General features: G+C 35.9%; 1 protein-coding gene across 4 annotated transcripts; it reads right to left on the bottom strand.

Annotated features, from left to right (window-relative positions):
* LOC129273558 (anaphase-promoting complex subunit 4-like) lies at window positions 1-23,857 on the bottom strand. Of its 4 annotated transcripts, none has more exons than XM_064107720.1 (21): window positions 23,810-23,857; window positions 22,326-22,499; window positions 19,656-19,767; window positions 17,604-17,853; window positions 17,336-17,401; window positions 16,747-16,855; window positions 16,137-16,247; window positions 14,790-14,873; window positions 14,147-14,233; window positions 13,422-13,606; window positions 12,895-12,995; window positions 12,231-12,282; window positions 9,937-10,039; window positions 9,043-9,099; window positions 8,413-8,652; window positions 7,777-7,868; window positions 6,976-7,077; window positions 4,744-4,839; window positions 3,884-4,072; window positions 2,722-2,821; window positions 1-1,643 (listed from the first exon to the last, which is right to left on the bottom strand). In XM_064107720.1, the coding sequence occupies exons 2-21, from the start codon at window positions 22,434-22,436 to the stop codon at window positions 1,506-1,508; spliced, it is 2,385 nt and encodes a 794-aa protein (XP_063963790.1). In that variant the 5' UTR covers window positions 22,437-22,499; window positions 23,810-23,857; the 3' UTR covers window positions 1-1,505. The 4 variants fall into 4 exon arrangements, with proteins under 4 accessions (XP_063963790.1, XP_063963788.1, XP_063963789.1 ...); XM_064107718.1 differs by having other exon boundaries at window positions 22,326-22,550; window positions 23,810-23,852; XM_064107719.1 differs by having other exon boundaries at window positions 4,744-4,836; window positions 22,326-22,550; window positions 23,810-23,842.
* Between the last annotated feature and the right edge of the window lie 348 nt (window positions 23,858-24,205).

Raw genomic sequence — 24,205 nt, forward strand, 5'->3', positions numbered from 1 at the left:
TTCACATCAACATACTTTTCGTTTAATTTTTACTGCATATTAACCTCTCTCCTTATGAAATCACAGTATAACTGACCTTTCTAAATTAAAAAAGCCATAGAAATGATTAATTTTCAATTCCAAATCATAGGGAAGTAAACTGAAACCTATTCACATCCACTGAGTTCTTCTGAATGAGAGTATGTGACCTTTGAAGTCAAGAACTAGATTGATGCTTCAAGAAAATTGAGCACTTTTAATTATTCTGATGAATTACAACTTCAATAATGGGGGTGAGGATGGGGGGGGGGGTTCTTATGACCATAGTGAAGTTCTATTGTCTTGTCAATCATTGTTCGCTCCAGATATTTCATCATGGCTATTAAATCTGACAATGACAGTTATTGAATAGCTTCTGAGAGTCTGACATGTGACAAGTCCACGACCGATGACAAATCTTTAATCTGGACAATTGTCAACATCCTCCTCATCACTCTTTTGAGAGGTTATGTCAATGATCTGTTTCATTCTACTCTATCACTACCCTCTCGATATGCTCAATCTGTGTTTCTTCGTCATCATGTCCATGAAAATGAAAGTCCATATTTTATTGTTCGAAATAGACATGAAATGAAGTACTCAGAAAATTTGCTTTGCCCAGTTGGTTGTGGGCCTGGCAGCCGCTGTGCAGCGCCAGATCGAAGAAGCTCTATCCCTTTAATTGTTGAACGCCCAACAGGGTAGCAGCATCTCCCATCTTTTAACGTCTTTTGGTCTGATGCGGCCGGTTTTTGAACCTCCGACCTCCCAGTTGTGAGACGGACGCTCTACCAACTGAGCCAACACACCGGTCCATCTTCATCCTCCTTCCTTCACCATTATCTTTTATAAGAGCAGCATATCAATCATCTTTTCCATTCTTCTCTATTACCATGATATGTCCTTGTTCTCCAGTTGCCTTTATTTTCACCCTCCTCCTCCTCTGTTCCATTGTCCTCTACAATCACCATAGAAGTGTCCTCTTGTTGTGTCTCGTCATCATCGTCTTCATCATCTCCCTCCTCTTCAAGTCAATTATCTGTTCCATTGTCCTCAACAATCACCATAGAAGTGTCCTCTAGTTGTGTCTCGTCATCATCTTCATCATCTCCCTCCTCTTCAAGTCAATTATCTGTTCCATTGTCCTCAACGATCACCATAGAAGTGTCCTCTAGTTGTGTCTCGTCATCATCTTCATCATCTCCCTCCTCTTCAAGTCAATTATCTGTTCCATTGTCCTCAACAATCACCATAGAAGTGTCCTCTAGTTGTGTCTCGTCATCATCTCCCTCCTCTTCAAGTCAATTATCTGTTCCATTGTCCTCTACAATCACCATAGAAGTGTCCTCTTGTTGTGTCTTGTCATCGTCTTCATCATCTCCCTCCTCTTCAAGTCAATTATCTGTTCCATTGTCCTCTACAATCACCATAGAAGTGTCCTCTAGTGGTGTCTCGTCATCGTCTTCATCATCTCCCTCCTCTTCAAGTCAATTATCTGTTCCATTGTCCTCAACAATCACCATAGAAGTGTCCTCTAGTTGTGTCTCGTCATCATCTTCTTCATCATCTCCTTCATCCTCGGCATCCATGTCAAAGAGACGCACCCTCCTCTGGTTTGAGAACAACTGAATTTGGGAAGAAAGACAAATGGGAGATCTTAACCACGACATGATTAACCATGGGCTTACATGCTTGGAAAAGTGGGATTTATTTGACCTGACATAGTTAAAGATAAATGCCAAGTTGTGGGAACGATTTCAAAACGAGTTTGTACAGAGTCCCATTAAATGACCCCCAGATGTCTGTTTGCATAAATAAACAAGAGTGTTGCTGGGGCGAGCACAAAATACACCCGCCTGTAACGCGGAAAATGGAGTTATGGTCAAGCAAGAAAAGTGGAAGGTGGCAACTTGACTTTTGACCTTAAATCAATAGGCTTCCTGGGATCCATGATAGTATCATACACACCAAATTATATGAGCCTAGTATAAGTAAACTGAAGTTATCGTGTTTACAAGGAAAATTTAACGGACAGACAGACGTACACCGAGCGTGATACCATAATACGTCCCGTAATATGTGCCAAAGGATTCTGGAAGAACTTGTGTGATTGCTATTGAAGAAATCAGCAAAATAAGCAAGGAATTAAATTCAGATGTTTGGTATTTTCCAAGCAATAATAATAACACACCGTCCCACACGTGCGTATCTATGTTGGCGATCTACAGTGTGATCGTTTTTTAGCTTGGAATTCAGGATTTCACAAAGTTCAGTTAAATTGTACCAGATCTGGATCCATGATGATATAGTAAAAATTAATCTTGGTTTTACAGACTTTAATCTCTAAAATGACTGTAATATTTGGCCAATTTGAGATACACTTTACACTTGATGTTGACAACCTGACACTATATCTAAACAATTCCAAATTGACAATCGGTAGCTACAAAACCTAGACATGAACTTTAAAACTTAAAGGAGTGGGGAATTATTAAAGAAATAAACTTAATATCTGAAGCACTCATGCAGGTTAACAACATTTTCAAATTCGTTAACATCACATAGAATGCATTTTAATCTTATATCACATGGTTCTATGTTCTGTCACATATGTTTCAAGAAACCGGCTCCTGACTACATGATCACCCATTCTGACAGTTATGTGTGTGTTATCAAACATCCAAAATAAGTATGCCTACTTACCACACAAGCAACCTTTCTTGACCCACTGACTGCTAGCCTGCCAGCTCTCATATTGTCCATCCGCCTGGATGTAACTAGAGGTCCTGCATCAAAACTAGGTCTAAAGAAAGACAATAAATAAATCAATAAATTATAAATCATAAATATACATACAATGCTATTTGTCCTTTTTCATAACACACTGTTTTTTCAAACATTATTTCGAGTGGGGTTTTAGAATTCTGAGTTGCACTGCCTTACATGCCATTTGTCATGTAAACCCATTGCATTGTTGTCATCAATATTGCTGTCATCACCATCACCATGCTGTATGGATCACACAAGTGTGACCAGCTCTAATGGGGTGTTGCAAGAAAATATTTGCAATCAATTGCAAATATTTTAGCAGCTCAGATTACACTCCCTGTTTCAAGAAGCAGATAAGTTATCATTCGCAAATTTAAATCAATAGCAAGAAATATACGATTGATTTAGGGACCAAAAATAGACTTGCAATTGATCGCAAGTTTCTTGCAACACCACATTAGTCTAACAAACTAACAATTTGTCATTCAAAATGGCTAGAATCAATCAACAGTACATATTGTTAATGAGACTGTGAAATCATTTAATATTATAACCAACTTTAATGTCATCATTTAGCATTCAGTCTATTTCACTGGTGGGTGAAGGCCTCTGCACACCTTACGACTGGTCCGATATCCAATCGCGGAACAATCGCATTTTGCCTATTTCCTGAAAATGTGCATGAAGAGGATCTTTTTATTTGAGGTTCAGATTAACTGTAAGAATACTAATAAAATAATTTTGGACAATTGCAAGCCTTTATTTTGTAGTAAAGTTCCGATTGGTAGCCAATCATACCATTGCTATGACGTAATTACGACTGGATATTTAGTTTACTTTTATTGTAAAAAGGATGGTAGCATAGTCAAAGATTTGAAAACCAATATTCGTACAATGATTTAGACATTACACAGTAAGATGTACCATGTCTGCATATTTGCATCAAATTCTACTACGCTTTATTCCCAAAACGGGTGTCCAAGTAATCGTAAAGTATGCAGTGGCCTTAATTCTCCTAATAAATTCAACAGAAAATTATGGAGCACACATATCTATTAAATTTAAGCTTGCCCACAAAAAGTAGAAAGTCACTTACCCAGTTTGTCCTGTTGATAGATGACCTTTGACCTGTGACATGGGGATGAACTCTGCCTCTGCTTGGAGTGCCATCAATGACAACTGACATAGGACAGGTTTACCATTGTTACTCTCATCATCTTTAACCTCTTGTAGAAGGAGCGAGAGGGAGTGATCACCGTAGAATGCAGCATCCAGCACCATATGACTATACAAGAAATGGAAGTTTCAATACAGAAAGGCCTTAAATCAAGCAATCTCAAAGGAAAAGGAAGAATGTAGGTTTACATGTAAATGTGCATTAAAATTGAATATACTCCAAAACAAACTAGTAGTTTATTTTGTAAGTTCCAAAGACTCCTTGATGATGATTAGCTGACAGGCACTGGCTACCAACCGTTACTATGGAAACAAAGAACTATAACCTGTCAGTGCTGACAAGCTTCATGAAACGATGCCCTGATATCTACAACTCCTTTTGGATCTACACTCTTGAAATATAAAGAGGAAACTGCGTCTACAGATATCAGAACTCTATGTCATGAAATTTGATATCTATAAGCCAGGAATCAATCACAAATTAGTAGATAAATAGTAGCTTAAAACCTGTTTCATTGATAATAATTTTCATGACTGAAAAGCCAGGAGCCCATCAATGGTAATGTGAGGCATCTACCACTTTAACAGCCAATCAAAATGTAGGATTGCTATAGAAGCTACCAATTGATAATAAAACTTAATTTATTAATTTAGTGATTTATGGTAACAGTGTATGACAATGTTCTTCAAATAAAGGCAGTATGCATTGACAATAAGACAGACATCCCCAAAAAACAACAACAGAAGAAACTTAAAATAATTAAAAACCCATTTTCATACCTATCAGCAGCAAGTGAGACTACGCTTTCATCAGGGTCTAAGCTCCCGAGAGTTCCAAAGGTCAGCTGAACAATCTCTGTTACATCACTGCTGCTTCTGACATAAATAAAATAAAAAAATGTAGCTCAAAGGGTGTGAAGCTAGTATGAAGCACATGATTTGAATTATTAAAGCCACTTAGGTAGCTCTATGTTTTTAAAGTCATATGGGTATCAGTTTTCATGGGCGATGGATTAATGTTTGCCGATACCCCCAGTTTGTGAATAGCACTAAAGAGTTTGTGAATAGCACTAAAAATATCATTATCAGAGACCTCTTTTAGGAACAAGGCAAAAGCGATTTTGTGTCTCGCCCACTTATGAAAATAACCAGAAATATCGTGATTTGCGAGGGCACGCAACAGAAATTTATCGAAACTTAATTGTGAAATGACCGGGATGGAATATTAGTTGTCATAAGAGCCTTGCACGTAAACTTTAATGTTGACCTGAAAATGACCTTTGACCTAACCATGTGACCTCTGACTGCAGCATCACATGCAGGTTCCCCAAGTCCATCTACCATCTAAGTTTGGTTGAAAAGTGACTTACGGTTGCAGAGTTGGGTGTCATAATAGAGTCTTGCACGTAAACTTTAACGTTGACCTGAAAATGACCTTTGACCTTGCCATGTGACCTCCGACTGCAGCATAAAATGCAGGTACCCTAAGTCCATCTACCATCCAAGTTTGGTTGAAAAGCGACTTATAGTTGCGGAGTTAGGTGTCATAAGAGAGTCTTGCATGTAAACTTTAACGTTGACCTGAAAATGACCTTTGACCTTATCATGTGACCTCTGACTGCAGCATAACATGCAGGTCCCCCAAGTCCATCTACCATCCAAGTTTGGTTGAAAAGCGACTTACGGTTGCGGAGTTAGGTGTCATAAGAGAGTCTTGCATGTAAACTTTAACGTTGACCTGAAAATGACCTTTGACCTTATCATGTGACCTCTAACTGCAGCATCACATGCAGGTCCCCTAAGTCCATCTACCATCCAAGTTTGGTTGAAAAGCGACTTACGGTTTGGGAGTTAGGTGTCATAATAGAGTCTTGCATGTAAACTTTAACGTTGACCTGAAAATGACCTTTGACCTTATCATGTGACCTCCGACTGCAGTATAACATGCAAGTCCCCCAAGTCCATCTACCATCCAAGTTTGGTTGAAAAGCGACTTACGGTTGCGGAGTTAGGTGTCATAAGAGAGTCTTGCATGTAAACTTTAACGTTGACCTGAAAATGACCTTTGACCTTATCATGTGACCTCCGACTGCAGCATAACATGCAGGTCCCCCAAGTCCATCTACCATCCAAGTTTGGTTGAAAAGTGACTTACGGTTGTAGAGTTATGTGTCGTTAGATTTGTGACGGACGGACGACGGACGACATTTGGATCCCTAAGTCTCACCTTCACCTCTGGTGGGCGAGACAAAAAGCAAACTCAATGTATCATCAAGAAATTCTTCGGCCAAACATGCTTAGCCTCTGGCAACTGTCAGGCCAGGGAAGGTGCGATAATGACATTTACCCGGGTGGAATTTCCAGTGGCATTACACAATGTCTGCTGGTCATGAGTGATGATCTACTCTGGGCGATTGACATCAGCTGTTACAAGCTGAGCATCTGAGTGGTGTCAAATTCCCCACAAAAATGATGAGAATGTGTCCTTAATACTATTGATTACTTATCGGTTTGTGATGTATTCACTTTCTGTCTTTGTTTTTCTACATATTAATATTCAATTGCTAGTGGATATCAAATTTCTCTTCAACTATGTAAAAGCGATTGCTGTGAGTGTGAGGTGAATCCAGCACCCTCAATCAACGAGGACAACACCAGATTAAAACTATTAACTACTGACTGACTGTGTTTGCAAAGACAATTATTTTGTATCATGCAGTGCTAGAGTCAAAGTATCAACCTTCAAGGCAAGGCTAAGGCATCAACCCTCAAAGCCAAGGCTAAGGCATCAACCTTCAAGGTCAAGGCCAGGGCTAAGGCATCAACCTTCAAGGTCAAGGCCAGGGCTAAGGCATCAACTCTCAAGGCTAAGGCATCAACCTTCAAGGTCAAGGCCAGGGCTAAAGCATCAACTCTCAAGGCCAAGGCAAAAAAACCTTCAAGGTCAAGGCTAATGCATCAACTCCCAAGGCCATGTAATAAGTGACCTGGTACTGGAAGCTCAATTCATACCTGTCAGGCTTGGTGTTCTGTCTGGTTAAGAAGATGCACCGAGTAGGAGCTGGCTCCGTCATAAACACAGTCAGAAGCTTACTCTGATCTTGGAGGCTTTGTCTAATAAAATAAGATCAGATGCATGGATAATTCAATTTGATTCCAGCTCTAGTAACAATCACATAATGAAGTCAAACAGGGGAGCGTATCATGACAGGACTTGTTGGATGTTTTATCCAACAAGTCCCAATTTATCTAACTTTACCATAGTAGCGATGTTATCTCAGCCAATAAATATCAAGTAAAGTTGTCAGACCCTGACTGTATCATAATAACCATCCAAGTGTATGAATGCAATGTCCTCTTAATAATCATAATTCAAAGCTATATAGAACTGTGGCCATATTAATGAAACCTTAATAAGTCTACTAATGAGCTAAATGAGTACTGCAACCAATAAAATTAGGGGATAATATAATAATAAAAGTAATAAAACATCACTTTATAAAGGGCATAATAAATATAAACTATGCGCTTTTCAAAATAGAAAATACATATCATAACAAGAAAGAAAAAGGCCTCTCTAGGTCTACATTACATAATTGTACTACAAAGTCTTAAATAAATATTTGATCCTGCAAAAGAGAAACTTACTTTATCATCACAATAATTTTACATGCTATATTAAAGAAATACAAAAAAGATAGGGTTTAAGTAAAGATCTGAAAGTTGATTTAGTGGAAGCTGTCAGATGTAATACTGGATAACTCGATTTATTCAGGTTCTATGAATATGGGCCATGGGAGATTTTTTGCTTACTGTGAAAGGGTCCTGTACTCTGGTTCATCCGTTTCTGATCTCTTGTCTAATGTGAAAGACTCCCTGCATGTAAGAGATTCACCTCCAACACTCTGTACAATATATGGAAAACAAAATTTTAAATTACCCTCCCGCAAGCTATTTACTTCATAAGAAATCATTTCATAGAATATTCAGATATGAAATACCTGTTTACTTACTACCATCAGAAATTAGTGTTCAACTTTTTATGAAAGAAATCACAAATTCTCAAGCATATCATTACTACTACTTAATCCAAGCTCCTTTCCCCAAAAACATATTACCTTCCACTTAACTTTCTCAAAGCCTCCTTGTATAATATTAATGGTAACTCTGTCATCAGTACTACTACCAGGATAACACTGCCCAGCAGCCAGTCAAAAATAAGTTCCCATCAAAAATAATTGGCAATAACACTGAGAACTGGAACATGAATACTATGATACAAGTATATTGAATTTCAGAGAATGATAACAAGAATACCATATGAAATTCATCTTGTGCAGAGATTACTTCTTCGAAATAACAAGTACACCTTCCCCACCCCAACACACTCTTTAAATAGCAAGCCTCCATCGTTCCCCTCTTACAACAACAACAAAAATTTCAAGTAACCTGAGGTCGACTTAGGGCATGATCCACTGCATCTTTCACAACATCATGAAGCTGGCTCAGTGACCTCTCTCGTTGCCATGGAAAAAGTAGATCACTGTCACGTAGGCTGGGTGTGGAGGCGACAAAATCTTGCCATGAGTTCGGAGCTGTCGTGACTGGGAACTGAAGGTCTTCTTTCCGCAGGTACTGCCCAACTCTCTCTAATGTGAAGCCTGATTTAGTCACGTCTAAGCTGGGCTCCTACAGTGGGGCGGGGGGGGGGGGGGAGGGGAGGGGGTGGAGAATACAATGAGTCAATGTACGATGGTGAATGATTTTGTGTGAGGTTACTTCCCAACCTTATTCAACTTTGTCTCTCCCTTCTCATATGAAGAACATTATAAATAATACTGCCAGTACTGCACCTAATCCATTTTGAATGAGTATCCAGTAGGATTTATTGTCTGCACGGTTGCTCAGATTTAGCAGGGTGATACCTCGTATTAAGATATAAAAGTCTATTTACATATAGTAGCTGTGCTGTACAATTGCGATTAGTTATCATTACCATTTTCTTTCTTATTGATAAACAACAAAGGATATATCAAGTTCGATAATTAAAAATGGTAAGAAATTATTATGGCTACTTACATCTGTGAAATTTTCTGCAAGGAAGTCTGCAACAAAATTGATGTCCCTCTGATACATCTAAAAAACAAAAGAGATAAAATCAAACACATGCAATATCAGAGTTTTCATTACTAGAGAATGTTACTCTCATTTCTTGATTCACCATTTTATATACCTCGTCAAAGGGGAATCTATATTTAGAAAGCTATAGGCTTTTATTGTAACTCCCCAGCCATATTTGATTGTATATGATTTCCATGTATTTTAAGAAGTTAATAAATGAATTGAACAAAAAACAAGACACTTAAAGGGAAAATTTATTGGCAAAGTATAAATATTTATTGTGAGCCTACATATTCGGAGACACAACATTTGCTCCTGTGACAATGGGTGATTTCAAGTATGGTGTTGACCTTGTGCTATTGGTGTTAGGTCAATTTTCACACGATTTTAACACCAAACGTAAAATGAAGATGGTCCCGAAAAGTCACTCACTAGTTGTTGAGATCATGTCAATAATGTGATCTGGATCAGTTTTACAAACTCTGAATAAGTTTTGGAGCAAGGGGAATCAATCCAAATTTCAACACCAACACCAAGGCCAACACCGGACTTGAAATCACCCAATATCTCAGGGCTTTATTTCTTCTAAGATGTAGGGCTAGGGTTGCAGTAGGGTTTTATATTAGGTTAAGTGTAGGGTATAGTGCTAAATCAAGGGTTGAAGTTAGTCATTAGATAAGTGGGTGGAATTTAAAGCGGAGCAATCGTCGCTGGAGCAAATGTCATGGAATCCCAAATTCTTTTCATGTCATTTTTATAGGAAGAATATTAAAGTAAAAATGCCCACTAGCCAAGAATTGCTCTTCAAATGCTTTCACGCGTAACCCCCCTTCCCTCTCTCGGCGGACTCACCTTGCTAATGCTTTGTTGGATAGGTTCTTCCATGAGTTGCATTACAATTACATACAGCCATCTGAAGAAGGCTTTGAAGTTCTTCAGGCTGCTTTCTATTACTCTGTATAGATTTCAACAAAGAAATATAATAATAATAATAATATACAAAATTTATAATGTGCCTTATACGGACGTTTCAAAGCCTAAGAAAGAAGAAAAGAAAGAAGAATATAAGTACAAGATATCTCAGTACAAAAAAACAACAAACAAACTGAAAGTCAAAACACCATCACAAAAATTGATTATATGTACGGGTTGATATTATTTGGGTATCAATCAATCAATGTATTGCTGAATAGAAAAGTAGAAATAGTCAACAAAAGGCAATCACAACCTCTGACACTAGATAATATTTGCAGTTTGAAATCATTATGGGCAAAGCTCATATCATAATTGTTTTTTAGAAGAAAAAAACAACACTGCTTTTAAAACAAGGGCAATTTCACACAAATGTAAAATTATTAAGCTAGTTCAAATAAGAACTCTTATGAAAAGGGCATTTGTAAATACATAACAAAATGCAAACTTGAAACCAGGGGACCTTATCACAAATTAGTTACTAGACACAACAATTTAGAATAAAATGATAACAGCACCAACATCATAGCCATTGACTGGCAGATAGCAAATTTGTCATAGTAGCATACATGAGCCAAGTTTGAAATTGATCTCTTAAAAGGTTCTCCAATTATCATGAGAAAGAGACATTATGACCATGACCTTTGACCTCATGATCCCAAAATCCAATCAGATCGTTGCCTTTTCAATATGCATACATGATATATTACCTTGCAATATTGTTTGACATATTTCTCTCCCAAACCATATTAAGTTCAACCATTTTGTACTGCCCATTCTCAAAAATTGCAAACAAACCCTTAAAGGAGAATGAAACTCTTGGAGCAAGTTAGCTTTTGTGAAAGCAGAAAAATCAAAGAATAAGATCAACAAAAGTTTGAGTAAAATAGGACTAGCAATAGAAGAGTTATGAGCATTTGAATGTCGAGATCACTAATGCTATGGAGATCCTCCTATTGGCAATGCGACCAAGATATATGATGTCACAGATGAACAACTCTCCCCTTTTGGACACTGAAAATATACCCCAAAACATCTCTTTTTACTCATTCTAATCATATGACAAACGATTCATCAATTATATAATGTTGTGAAACCTCTGTACTTGTCCTCTCATAAAGAGAACACCTCACCTTGTGATAGACTCTATAAAAGTGAGAATATAAGTGAAATAAGTACTAAAGTAATGAGGGAGTTGTACGTGTGTGACATCACAGATCTTGGTCGCATTGCCAATGGGAGGATCTACATGGCATTAGTGATCTCAATATTCAAATGCTCATAACTTTCTTATTATTCATTCAATCTTCCTCAAACTTTCAACAATATGTTTCTTTGATTTTTCTCTTTGATATGGATTCAGCTGGTTTTAAGGGTTTCATTCTCCTTTAACCCTAAAAGGACTGGGCTATTTGGGATGTATTGAGGTCGGGGGTGGGGGCCATGATGGCCCCCCTTCTGATCTCGCCGAAATTTGGCACACACATTCTTTACCACATAAACTACAAGCTGCTATAAAAAAAAATTCTGAAAATAATAACTTTTTATATATTATGAATAAAATATGCAAATTCATTCGTGAAAAACATTATTTGCAAATTTAACACCCAATTTCACTTCAAATTTTCCTATTTTTTTCCAGATGTCATCTTTGTAATCTAATTCAAAGGTTTTCACACAAAAAATTGCGAAAGCCAATTTTTTTCCTGATGCATTTCTTTGTTTTGAGAATTTCTTATGTATTTCTATGTTTTTTCATCTTTTGTTTTTCATAGTTTTTTACAATGGAAATTATTACATACCATTTAACAACTAAATTAAACCCTTAATTAATTAAGCAGACCAATTAGAATGAAAAATAATCACCCTTTTATGAATTTCATCTCCCATAGACTTTGTACACAAAGTATAAAAATGAGCCATTTTCGGCATGACATTGTCTCGTAAAAAGGCACGTGGCGTCGCGATGCTATACCCGTATGTCAAAAATTTTATAAGAGTTGCGTGAGACTTCGAAGAAAAAAAGCCATAAAATTTTGTGGCGCTATCTTTTTGTGTTTCATAAATATTGCATGAAGCGTCTAAAGGGGGGGGGGGGATCATGCCCCCCCCCCCCCCGTCCTTTTAGGGTTAAGGATATTGAAAATAATACAATTATCAAAATTTCTACTTACTGCAGCAGTTCATTAGCTTTCAACATGAAAGAGCCCACTGCATTGATGGCATCTAAAGTAAAAATAAAAATAGTAAAAACAGTCTGAAATAAAAAATCCCAGTATGATGACGTCCAGACAAAAAGATTCGGAAATTAAAACCATCATCATTGTCTTTGAAAAATACTGAGGAAAAAATACATGATACAGAAACCTGTAACAGATCAAAAAAATCATATTGTCAATTAAAACATGAAATTGGGGAAATCCCATTGAGTATGTCCAACCTCTAATATGATGGGTCTTCCTAACATTCTTTTTCTGTTTTTAATTTCATATAAAATAATTGTAATGCTCCAAAAATTATAATGGCTAAAGCAGTTCTTGAAGTAAAATAACAAGTTGAGAAAATGGGGGTTGGATGTACATAAATGGGTTTCAAATATCTGCAATAATAAAAAAAAAAGACTTTTCACATGTTTTTCTTAGCCTTTTGCAAATGGCCTCTATTTCAATATTTCAAACTTTTAATGATAATATTAAATACTTCTTTTGACATTCAGAGCATTCACATACCAATGTCAGTATAACTCTGACAATGTAATATCAAATGGGAAAGAATTGAGTGGAGCATTATGGCCAAGTTGATTTGTACACATGTCCAAAGAGATATGAATACACTAACCTTGGATAGCTGTTGCACTGAGTCCTAACATGCCATACTTGTCATACCACAAAGCCATACCCTTCAATTCACTCAACTGGAACAATAGAGATCGTCCAACACTGAAGAGAAGACGATGATTAAGTGATGAAAATATGGACTATTTCTAGCACATCACTTATGAATTTGAATAAAATGTGAACCAATGCATAAAGCCCAAGAATAAGTATGTACTAACAAATATATTTGCTCAATAGATTTTGGTTGCATTTAGTTGCAGATGTTTTTTTAAACTTCAAACTACTAAGCTACAGAATGCAAGACCTCTACGTTAGTATGTGCAGTGACCTCATATAAGCTTGTTTCATTGCGTTGCGTTTGACTGCATTTGTCTGCGTTCTGGCAATCAACGTCTGAACACAAGCCCAAAACACAAAGGTGTGAGCCAGCACATTATCTAATTTCTGAAAATAGTGACAATCTCAAGGAAATTTGAGAGTTCTTTCAGGAGAATAAATGTTATAGTTGTAGAAACAAAGTGTATTTACCTGTGTATGTGCTTGAGTACTAGCTTTTGGATGCTGACATAGGAGTTCTCTACAGACTGGTCTAATTTCTTCAGGCCTTTCTCAGTGAGATCATGAACCAGGAACTGCTGTAGTTCAGGACTAGCCTTTCCCCATAGCAACAACTGAAGGAACTCATCGCTCAGAGATTCTTCTGTAGGCTTTTGCTATTATGGAAACACAAATGAATTACAAATAGGAGTATTAAAAGGAACTCAGGGAAAGACATACCAAAATTTAAATATTTTGATGACAGCTCAGAATAAGCAAGCTTTTAGAGTTATAAGATGGGGAGCAACCTTCTTTTGCCTCGAAAGAGTTCTTCACAGCTATCGGTAGACTGTTTTCAGACAATATGAGACTGCCACCAATGTTATGTTTATAATACACAGCCTTTTCTCAGCTGCCTTCAAAATTTGTTAATTTTGAGATACAAGGTTTTATCATCCCAGCCATGATATGAATAAGTCATCAGAGTCCTTTACTCAAACTGACAAGTCAAGGATAAAGCATCATTCTATAAGAGTGGTCCCTAAAAGAAGGCTTTATTGAATCAATATTTCCAGCTTTAATAAACTTATTAACATACAATTTTTAAAGAAAGATGTTAATGTATGATCTTTCATCACTTTATGATCATCAATATACAATCAGCTAGACAACACACAAAATTTCCCTGTGATCTAAGCACTTTCAAATTACTTTACCTGTGCATATTTGGTGAGCTTATTTTCCATTTCAATGAGAATGTCTTCCTTGGCCTCAGTCACTGCCTTCAAAGTTGCCTCTAAGTACTAAAAAAACAAATCACACAAGATACTTAATATAATATATATTTTTGTCTTTGGAAGGTCATTTTCTTCATGTGTGACTATCCAGTTCACAACTCACAATGCAACAAAGCCAACATTCTCTGTTATAAGCCAAACTTGTCAACTGGCTTTAAAAAATAAAATTGAGAAAATTTGCTATCTGAAAGAGTACCTCTTCCTCCACCTACAGTCACATTTGTAAGGTAAGTGTTCAAAGGACCATTTTTGGAGAAAAGTATGACCATTACAGAGAAAGTCGATACCTTAATTGGTTCTCCAGTAATTGCGAGAACAAAATATTTTCCGGTATACGATGACAGAAATGACCTATTACCTTTGATCTTGATACCCTTAAAAATATCAGATCATTATTATCTTACTTGGATCAATTTTGAAGTTCACTGGTCAAAAAGTTCTTAAGTTATTGCAAGGAAACAAAGGGATGGATGACCCAACAACAAAATGCCTAAAGAAACCATCTACAGTGGCCAGAGGTATAATAATAATAGCATAAAATCAAACTTGGACTAATGCCTACCTCCATGAGAGTCCGTATCTTGCCAAACTTCTTAGCATATCTTGAAATTTCTTGATGCCTTGAAGCCAGGAGAACACAGTCAAGCTGTTACAATGGAAGAAGGCATGAGATATACAGATGACTCTTCTTAAGCTGAAGCTCTTGAGACCACAAAATATTGGTTTGAATTTGGTGAAACGTATTTGAAGATATTACTAACACATGATTTGCATATTCTAGTCTGAAATAATGCTACGATTTAGGCGTAGCATTTGACTTACAGAAGGTTGACCTATGCACGGTCTACTGTATATACATAATATTTTGCAAGCAAGGACAAAGAGAATAAATCTGAAAACCTGAAACAAAGAGAGAGAGATATACTTCTTGAGCAGTTTGTATCACAAGTTCAATATTTTCTTGAAATAAAAATTAGATCCACACATTATAAAAATAAAACTCAACTCAACTTAAATTCCTTTATTTTTTTTTGAATGAATACTTTTCATTTTTTAGTACATGCAATGGGGGGGGGGGGGAAGTGGGGAAAGACTGTGTCAGAACTGTTAACATATTATACGTAATTATTCAATTTCCTTTATTTTCAAGTATTGAACTGGAGGGCATTAGAACTTCACATATAAACAATTAAAAAAATAAAAATATTTTCATTAGCAAGTATTAGATGAGGTGAAACCTCTCCTGATTACGTTATAACCAATATAACCCAGCCTGATATAGGTTGTATAAATGAAGGACTATTCCATAAAATATTTATATTTGACCCTCTAAATAAGGGACATTTCTGAAATAATAAGGTCTTTGTATTCCAGTTCATATAACAAGTTGTAAAGTTCTCAATATACTATGGCTCAAGCAGTTCATGAAGTGAAGCAAGAATGGATGAAATGGAGGTCGTACACACGCAAATGGTTGATTATTTAATGGAATTACCCAGAATATATATGCTGTACTACCTCAGGCGATGGTTCGTATAGGCTCCACTCCACTAATTGCGCATGGGTAATGCACAATTCGCGTTCGCCATTTTGGATTGGCAGTAAATTAATACATGTGGGGAACTGCAAACCGGCTTCAAATCACCAATTTTGAGACGTTTACAAGAAAGTAAAGGGCAAGGAGTGAGTCTGTATCCCATGGTAAGTTTAGTCACTGCAGAGTACGCTTAATGTCTTTTTTTTTACATGACGCGTTGCCCTTTTTTACCCCAAAAGTGACATAGTTTTCACTGGTTTTTGAGAGCGAGTATTTATAGTCCCATGGTTCGGGTAGGTGTATCGGAGGGTAGCGGTAGTGAAGTGTAGTGGAGCCTACACGAACCATCGCCTGAGGTAATGCTGTACTTACTGTGAGTAGAGACTGGAAAATCTCGGTGATGTCCTCTTCATTGGAATACTCCACAATGATGGAGATAGTGTGTAGGTCTGATGACAGTGAAGCACCAAGGAAATCTCCACACTGTACACAAAACAACAATTGTTTATTTTACTTTAGAATTGGCAAACATTCAATGTTCAATGATCTATTCTGTCCAGTTGCAAAAATCAAATCATATGATCCAATAAGAAACCGTCATATGTAACAATATATATAATTGAAGACAGTTGATTTGATATAAATTTTTGTGTTAGATATTCAGTCATAAACTACATACACATCCAAGCAAGATTGATATAAATATATTGCAGATTGTCTTACTGAAAATGGGGAAAAATGATCAAAGAGTAAAATTGTAATAAAACATAAACACGCAGGAAACACAAAAGACACGAAAACATCAGCAGTAAAAAACAGAAACAAACAAAAACAGGAAAGATGATGTTGGAAGGTTCGCATGCTAGTATGTATGGACAAGCATGGAAATGGTTGACATTACACCAAGTGGCGAGTCTTTCAAAGGACTAGGAACAGAAAATACTGTAATACATTATTTTGGATGAATATATTGTTTACCTACCTTGGTTGTTTGAATGAACTGTGACATATCTACATTGACGATTGGTGCTACTCCAAAAGCAAGTAGAGTCAGGGTTCCGCCATGACATCCCACTGCTAGCATGTTCAATCTGTTCATGAAGTAAAATTCATTAAATACTCCAGTTTTGAAGTGAGAACTGATACCTGTCTACGAGCGTTTTATCAGGATCTGTACATATCTCTGAATAAAATCTAAATGGCGAATGGTTCTGGTAAAATGTAATGTTAAAACTATGGACAAAACTTTTGGCCTACCTCAGGCAAACCATTCAATTTAATAGACTTCATAAACCATATCTAAAGCAAATAATCAAGGACCAAATGATGAAGTATACTGACAAAATATTTTCCCAATATTAATTTAAGGCCATCATGTCCCATGACATTATAAACTACCCTATTTATTGGCCTCAATGCCCTTCTTCTTGGCCCTTTGTCAATTTTTCTTGTTAGTGATGTAATACTTACAAAAGGGACATTACCTTAAAATCAATTTGCATTCAAATTTGTTTATATCTATTTATCAGAATATGATAGATGAACTACTTTGTAGAGGAAGCATGCCTTACCTCTTCTGTTCCTTGAGCTTCTTTGCATCTTCTACATTGTCATCAATGTAACTCTTGATAGATGAACTGCAAGACAAAAAAATAATTATGGAATAAGAGTTTAATCTTAATTTCAGCATAGTCGTCTGTAAGAAAAGGAAGAGCCACAAACTGTGGAACAGAACAGACACTTTTGGCATGATATGAATATCATAATAGGCATTCACATAGTGCCATATATCTTGATAAGCTCTGCATGAAATTTATGTATAAATATGTTCAAACTCACATTTTTGATAGAGAGGGAAGCTTGGGCAGGAACTTCTCCGAGAGATTCTCGTTGGCTGCATCAGCGGTAACCCCTAACTCCGCCTTGACCGATGAAGACTGACCATTGGCTTCACTATCCAAATCTTTGTCCAGAGCTTCTGTCCACTGCATGCATGTGATTGGCTGGTCAACGTGGGTGGTATGGATGACCTCTGCTTTTTCTACTCTGCACAGGAGGAGCCTTCCTGACTGGTAGCCCACAGCTAATACTGTAAATAGATAATGACTAGAGTATGAGTTTCAAGAGGCATGTTATTATCATTTCTGATGCTGCTGTTCTGAACTTTGTATTACGAAACCAAAGGCTATTACTATCAGATTCAATGGTGATGCTTCGTCTCAGAAAATATCAGGGGGTCATTTAATAAAGCTGCTCCAAAGTTAAACATGACTTTATACACGACAGCTGAATCCTTGTTTTGCTAAATGAGACCCCCCACGGTCCACCCATAGCTTTTGCTTTTATTAACATAATGGGAGTGCATTTTCTTTAACACTATTGGTAATCAGATTTGGAAAAATATAGAAATTTTATTCAGATGCTTATTAAACAAGAGAATTTCAATCTAAGCCTACCAAGATATGATTTCACTGCTTATGGGAATTAAAATGATGCAGAATTAATTCAACACCATTCGTCATTCAGAAGAAAATTCATTTTCAAAATATGCTGCTTTGCATTCTTCTTTCCTTCGCTTTATAATGGTAACCAGTCAGAATTGATTATTTTTGCTGCAGCTCTTAACAATAATTATTTTCATATCCTACATGAATTAACCCTTAATAAACTGGGGGGGGGGGGGGTCAATTTGACCCCCCTTCAACAAATTTTGCCGCTCACCGCCGCGCAAATTTGTTTGACCGCGCTGCTCGCCAACTTTTTACTTTCAAGTCTTGCGCATCTTTTGAGACCAATTTCGCGACGCCCGGGTATGTCGGTCTTAAAATTGCTCAAAAATGTGATTACTTGTACAAAGTCAATGCAAATTGTGTTTTTCAACAAAAAATCATAAATGTATGATTATTTTTTACTTTTGTTGGTTTAGATGGATTTATTTTATGTTATTAATGATTGCAAAAGTGTCCCTGACAAATTTCATTGAAAAAAAACAAAGGTTTGAAAAACAAAGAAATACATAAGAATTAAAAAACAATAAGATACATAGCAAATTAATTATTTTTCGGCAATTTTTTTGTAGATTTTTGTTAGAAATGTAAAATTCTATATGTTCACCAAAAATTAGCATTTTACTAGTATATAAATTGAGTTAAAGGCAAAAACATACACAAAAAACCTAAATTAGGGCAAATTTCATATGCTTATTTACATTATTAATTATTTGAAAAATATAAGCAATTAATTTTTTGAAAATTTTACATAGTCTTGTAGTTTACATCCGGCTCTATGCGCGTGCAAATTTTCGCGGCGATCGCAAAATCAGCGGCCAAGACCTGAGGGAGGGGGAGGTCAAATTGACCCCCCTCAACACAACAATGAAAATTTCATCAAAATCGGATGTAAAATAATAAAGTTTTGCTTAATTTCACAAAACATGCAAAAATGCAAATGCAAAATGCAAATGTGAAGACTGATGACGTCATCCACTCACTATTTCTTCTGTATTTTATTATATGAAATATTCTATTTTTTTCCTTAGTGTCAAGTGAAATATGATTAATTCCTCCTTGAACATGTGGAATTTGCATTAATACTATATGGTTCAGTCAAGTTGGTCCTTATTGTCAAATCTGTAAAAAATGAAATATCGTATAATTCAAACAATAAAAAACAAAAGAAATAGTGAGTGAAGGACATCATCAACCGTCTCGTTTGCATGTCACTGATTTGTGCATATGACTGTTTTACGAAAAATAAGCGAAACTTTAAAATGCCATAATTTTCTTACTTTACATCTGATTTTGATGAAATTTTCAGCGTTATGCTAGTTTGATTTTTTTTCGAATCAATATTTTTCTGGGGTGGACTTGACATTGAATAGATTGAACTCACCCTTGCCATCTGGTCTCCAAGCCAAAGCTCTGACCTCCTTACCCTCATCTTCCCCTGGAGGAGTCAAGGTCCAAATAGCTTGACGTTGCCAAGTCAATCTCTGTAATAGAACCTGGTGATTAAAAAAACATATTTCTTTTGTAAACGAAACATCACTCATTTTTATGACCGAATGCCTGCTAAGAATCAAAATCCATAGTAAATACTTGTAAACTTTTTTTTTCATAAATTAAACTTGATTTATCAATGAGTCATTGGATGTATACCCGGATTCTATATTCTTCATTCATTAGTTATGATTAATGTTACAAGACATTAACCCTGTGTTTAAATCAAGTTGATTATTTCTGCTGACACAAATAAACCAATATATCAATGAGCAAGCAGACGCATTTCCGGATTCTATGTTCTTCATTCAGTAGTTATGATTATAAATGTTACAAGACATTAACCCTGTATTTAAATAAGTTGATTATTTCTGCCAACATGTTGATTTATATTTGTCATCTCACCCGTAAACTTCATTTTCTTTGTAAACATTTTGTAATGCACCGGTGAATGGCAAATTTCCCGAAAAGTGTAATAAAGATTTAATTCAATTCATACAATGAGACATTGCTTTGATTTCTGATGACAGATGAATGGGAATTTTTCTCAGATACCCTTACAATTTGTATACTATTCTCAGCTAGCATACCTGCCGAATCTGAAACCTAGTACACAAATAGGAAACGAAAGGTTGAAAATAGAAAAATTCCAGAATTTCCTATTCACTTTTAGTAGACATTTTTTTAAACAGAAAATCAGGACATGGTGGTTGAGTGGCTCTTTCACCAGAAATGGGGATGGATATTACATAGGGAGAGTTGGCAGGTCTGTATTCTATATGAAATGAATGATGATGATGACTAAAGCAATTATCTACGAAAAGTCCCAAAATAATCAGATTGTCCTACTTGCACATTCAAGAACAAAGTGAATCCAAATTCCTTGCTGAATTTTCCTTTCACAATGACTTTCTTCTTACTTTTAATACCAGGATCTAACAGGAGACTAAGGTAAAACATGGAAATGAGTTATTAAGTTCCACATTTGATGGAAATTAATAAAATAAACATGAATTACCAAAAATTCTCCCAAAATTCTTATCACACTTTTGCAATCAGGCAGATGCTGAAATTCATTAAGAGGGGTGAAAGCAATAATAAATAGGTTTATTGCAAATGACTTATCTTCAAAAGCCCTAACATTCAAAATACAACAAAAAATTGACTGAACGATAGTGATTAAGATTGAAGTGAGCAGCAAAATGGGAGATCCAAACTTCTCACAGCATATCCAGTGATTTTGAGGTGCACTATAATCAACAACTTGCAAACATTTCTTCCAAAACTCAATCTCATGAACTGGTTGTATGGGCCTTGCTGCAGAATACAATGCAATCAAAACTCAAATCCAGAAATCAAACACAAATTTAATTTCAATGAATTACAAGTATCCATTTTAGACTTGTATTTCATTTTTTTCCCTACAAAATGGGCAGAGTCTAACTGGAAATTAAACAAAATGGTAAATGAGCTACAAAGCAATTAGACCAAACGGTTAGATAGCCATTTGTAGATGGATTAAGATAAGACCATGTAAGATGGAACAAAACAGGAAGAAAAAGAAGAGTGTAGACCAGGGTTGTGCTCAATTACAAGGTAATTGATCAATTACGTAATCAATTACATTTTTTGAGTAATTGTAATTGTAATTGACAAAAGCAATTGGTAATTGTAATTGAAAAAATGTAATTTAATTGAAAAGTAATTGTAATTGAACATTTCTTCAATTACGTAATTGTAATTGAAGAAAGTAATTGAGCTCAACCCTGGTGTAGACCAACTGGTAATTTACTGTTAAAGGACAAGTCCACCCCAACAAAAAGTTGATTTGAATAAAAATAGAAAAATCCAACAAGCATATCACTGAAAATTTCATCAAAATCAAATGTAAGATAAGACAGTTATGACATTTTAAAGTTTTGCTTAATTTCACAAAACAGTTAAATGCACATCCTGGTCGGTGTGCAAATGAGGAGATTGATGACATCCACTCACTATTTCTTTTGTATTTCATTATATGAAATATTAAATATTCTCATTTTCTCTTCATTGCCAAGTGAAACACCGGTTAATTCCTCCCTGAACATGTGGAATTAACATTGTTTAATACTACATGGTTCAGTCAAGTTGGTCCTCATGGTCAAATCTATAAAAAATGAAATATTGTGTAATTCAGACAATAAAAAACAAAAGAAATAGTGAGTGATGGACATCATCGACTGACTCATTTGCATGTCACTCGAGTTGTGTATATCACTGTTTTGTGAAAAATAAGCGAAACTTTAAAATGCCATAACTTTATTTTACATCCGATTTTGATGAAATTTTTTGTGATATGCTAGTATGATTCTGAATCATAATGCAATTTTTACACTGATTTGTAATACATGTATTTTAACTTTGTATTATATTTGTTTTTTATGTAAAGGTTTTACTGAGAGAATAAAACAATTTGAATTGAACAATTTGAATTGAATTGAGTTTGATTTTTCTCTATTTATTCAAATCAACATTTTTCTGGGGTGGACTTGACCTAAATATACTACACTTTGTAGGAACATACCTCTCCATTTTCATTGGCTAGGGCAATGAGATCCATCTTGGGGGACCACTGCATAAGGGTAACCTCTACAGAGAGGTTTCTCTCTTCAAGCTGACGGAATGACTGCTGCATTGTGGGTGATCCTGTGGCTTCTTCAGATCTATAAGGTATGCCTTGGTCAAGATGAGGACCTGTCTGTTTCAACAAAACCATTAAGATGACAGCCCATCAAAGCCAATGGCAAAGCTATAGTATAGAGTAAATATGAGAATCATAATTACAATTACAGAATTCTTTATAGATTTTTGATGCCCAACGAATACAGACCAATGAACCTTGTCATTCAGTAATGTTGTTGTTCTATTACAGATTCTTTGTTGGAAATGGAATATGGATGTGCAGCAGAAAAAAAAAACAATAATTCAAAATTTCAATTTGCTCTGGTTAAACTTAAAGTTGCCTCATACAGTAGAGGCGCACGGCTAATATTGGAGACTGTCTCCAATGTGGGAGATTATCTCCAATATCAGACTCAGAGACTTTTGTAAAGAATTTGGGTATCCGATTTCAGAGACAGTCTCCAGTTTTGGAGACCAATTTCCTTTATTTACATTTGCTGCAAAAGGATTACCTTGGCGGCAAATAAAAATGTGATAAGCAGATTCCTCGTGCAAAATTACCCCTTTTCACCGTCTACTAGTACTACTTTAAAAATTCACCGTCTACTTTTGTTTTGATATTTTTGATAAGGATTTTTGTTGTCAATCACACACAAAACAAACGGGCTTCTGACCTCAGTGAGACAAAATTTTGGGTGGAAAAAACATGCTTTTGTTGGTGTTGTTTCTTTTGTCCTTTTGCAAAGCAAGTCTCCAATTTGGGAGATTGTCTCCCCTATTGGAGAGAGTCTCCTATATTGGCCGTGCGCCTCTACTGTCATAGTATACCAGTACTACGGGACTACTAGTACTACTAGTACTACTACTACTAAGTTAGTAGTAACGGTACTCATGGTACTACTACTAGACTAGACTCTAGTCTAGACTAGAGTTCGAGTGAATTTTGTTTCTGGGAGTATTTCTTTCTTCGTGAAACTAGACTTAAATTTTCTAGAACATATATGATGGGAGAGTGGAAGTACATACCAAAATATGGCTCTATGCATAATTCAGTAAAAGGCCTACAAAAATGTCAAAAGACAAAAGCTTTGCCGCGCCGGTGTCAAGACTCAAGTCTTAGCACGAGCTCGGCCCGCGCCCGAAGTTACGGCGGCGGCGGAGCTACCGGTAGCAGTAGCAGCCCAGATCAGCCTCACTCGGATCGGTCAGTGGCACTGGCAGTGCCCCTGGCCCTGCCTGGCTGAAAATCATGGCATCGACTACCAGTACGGTATTGTATTTGTAGGGTAAAGTATGATGCGTTAATATGAAAGGTAGACTCTCTATTTATATTTTCTATTCTATTTCATAAAATTATTAATCAGAACTTTAGAACAAATGACTTACAACGTAAAAAACAAGGCTCCGCGCGGGATCGGATTGGAAGATCAATATGGGACGCCATAAACTAAGAATTAAAAATTAAAATTCATTTTACTCCAACAATAATATATTTCATTTTTGGATAAATATTTCATTCTGAGAAATATATATTTTTCTCTTGTATAAAACCATATTTTTTCCTTTTACGAAAACAATGCATTTATCTTTTCACAAACATAATATTCCACTTTAAGAAAATGTATTTTTCACTTTTCACAAAAAATGTTTCACAAAAAAAGTTCCAAGAAAGTTAAATATTTTACTAAAAACACCCATAGCAATTATTTTGTTAAAAACTATATGCTTGCGAAAAGTGATATGTTTTTTTAATAAAAAATTAAATATATTTTCATAGCAAAT

The sequence above is a fragment of the Lytechinus pictus genome, chromosome 12 (genome assembly GCF_037042905.1).
Source record: "Lytechinus pictus isolate F3 Inbred chromosome 12, Lp3.0, whole genome shotgun sequence".
Classification (NCBI taxonomy): domain Eukaryota; kingdom Metazoa; phylum Echinodermata; class Echinoidea; order Temnopleuroida; family Toxopneustidae; genus Lytechinus; species Lytechinus pictus.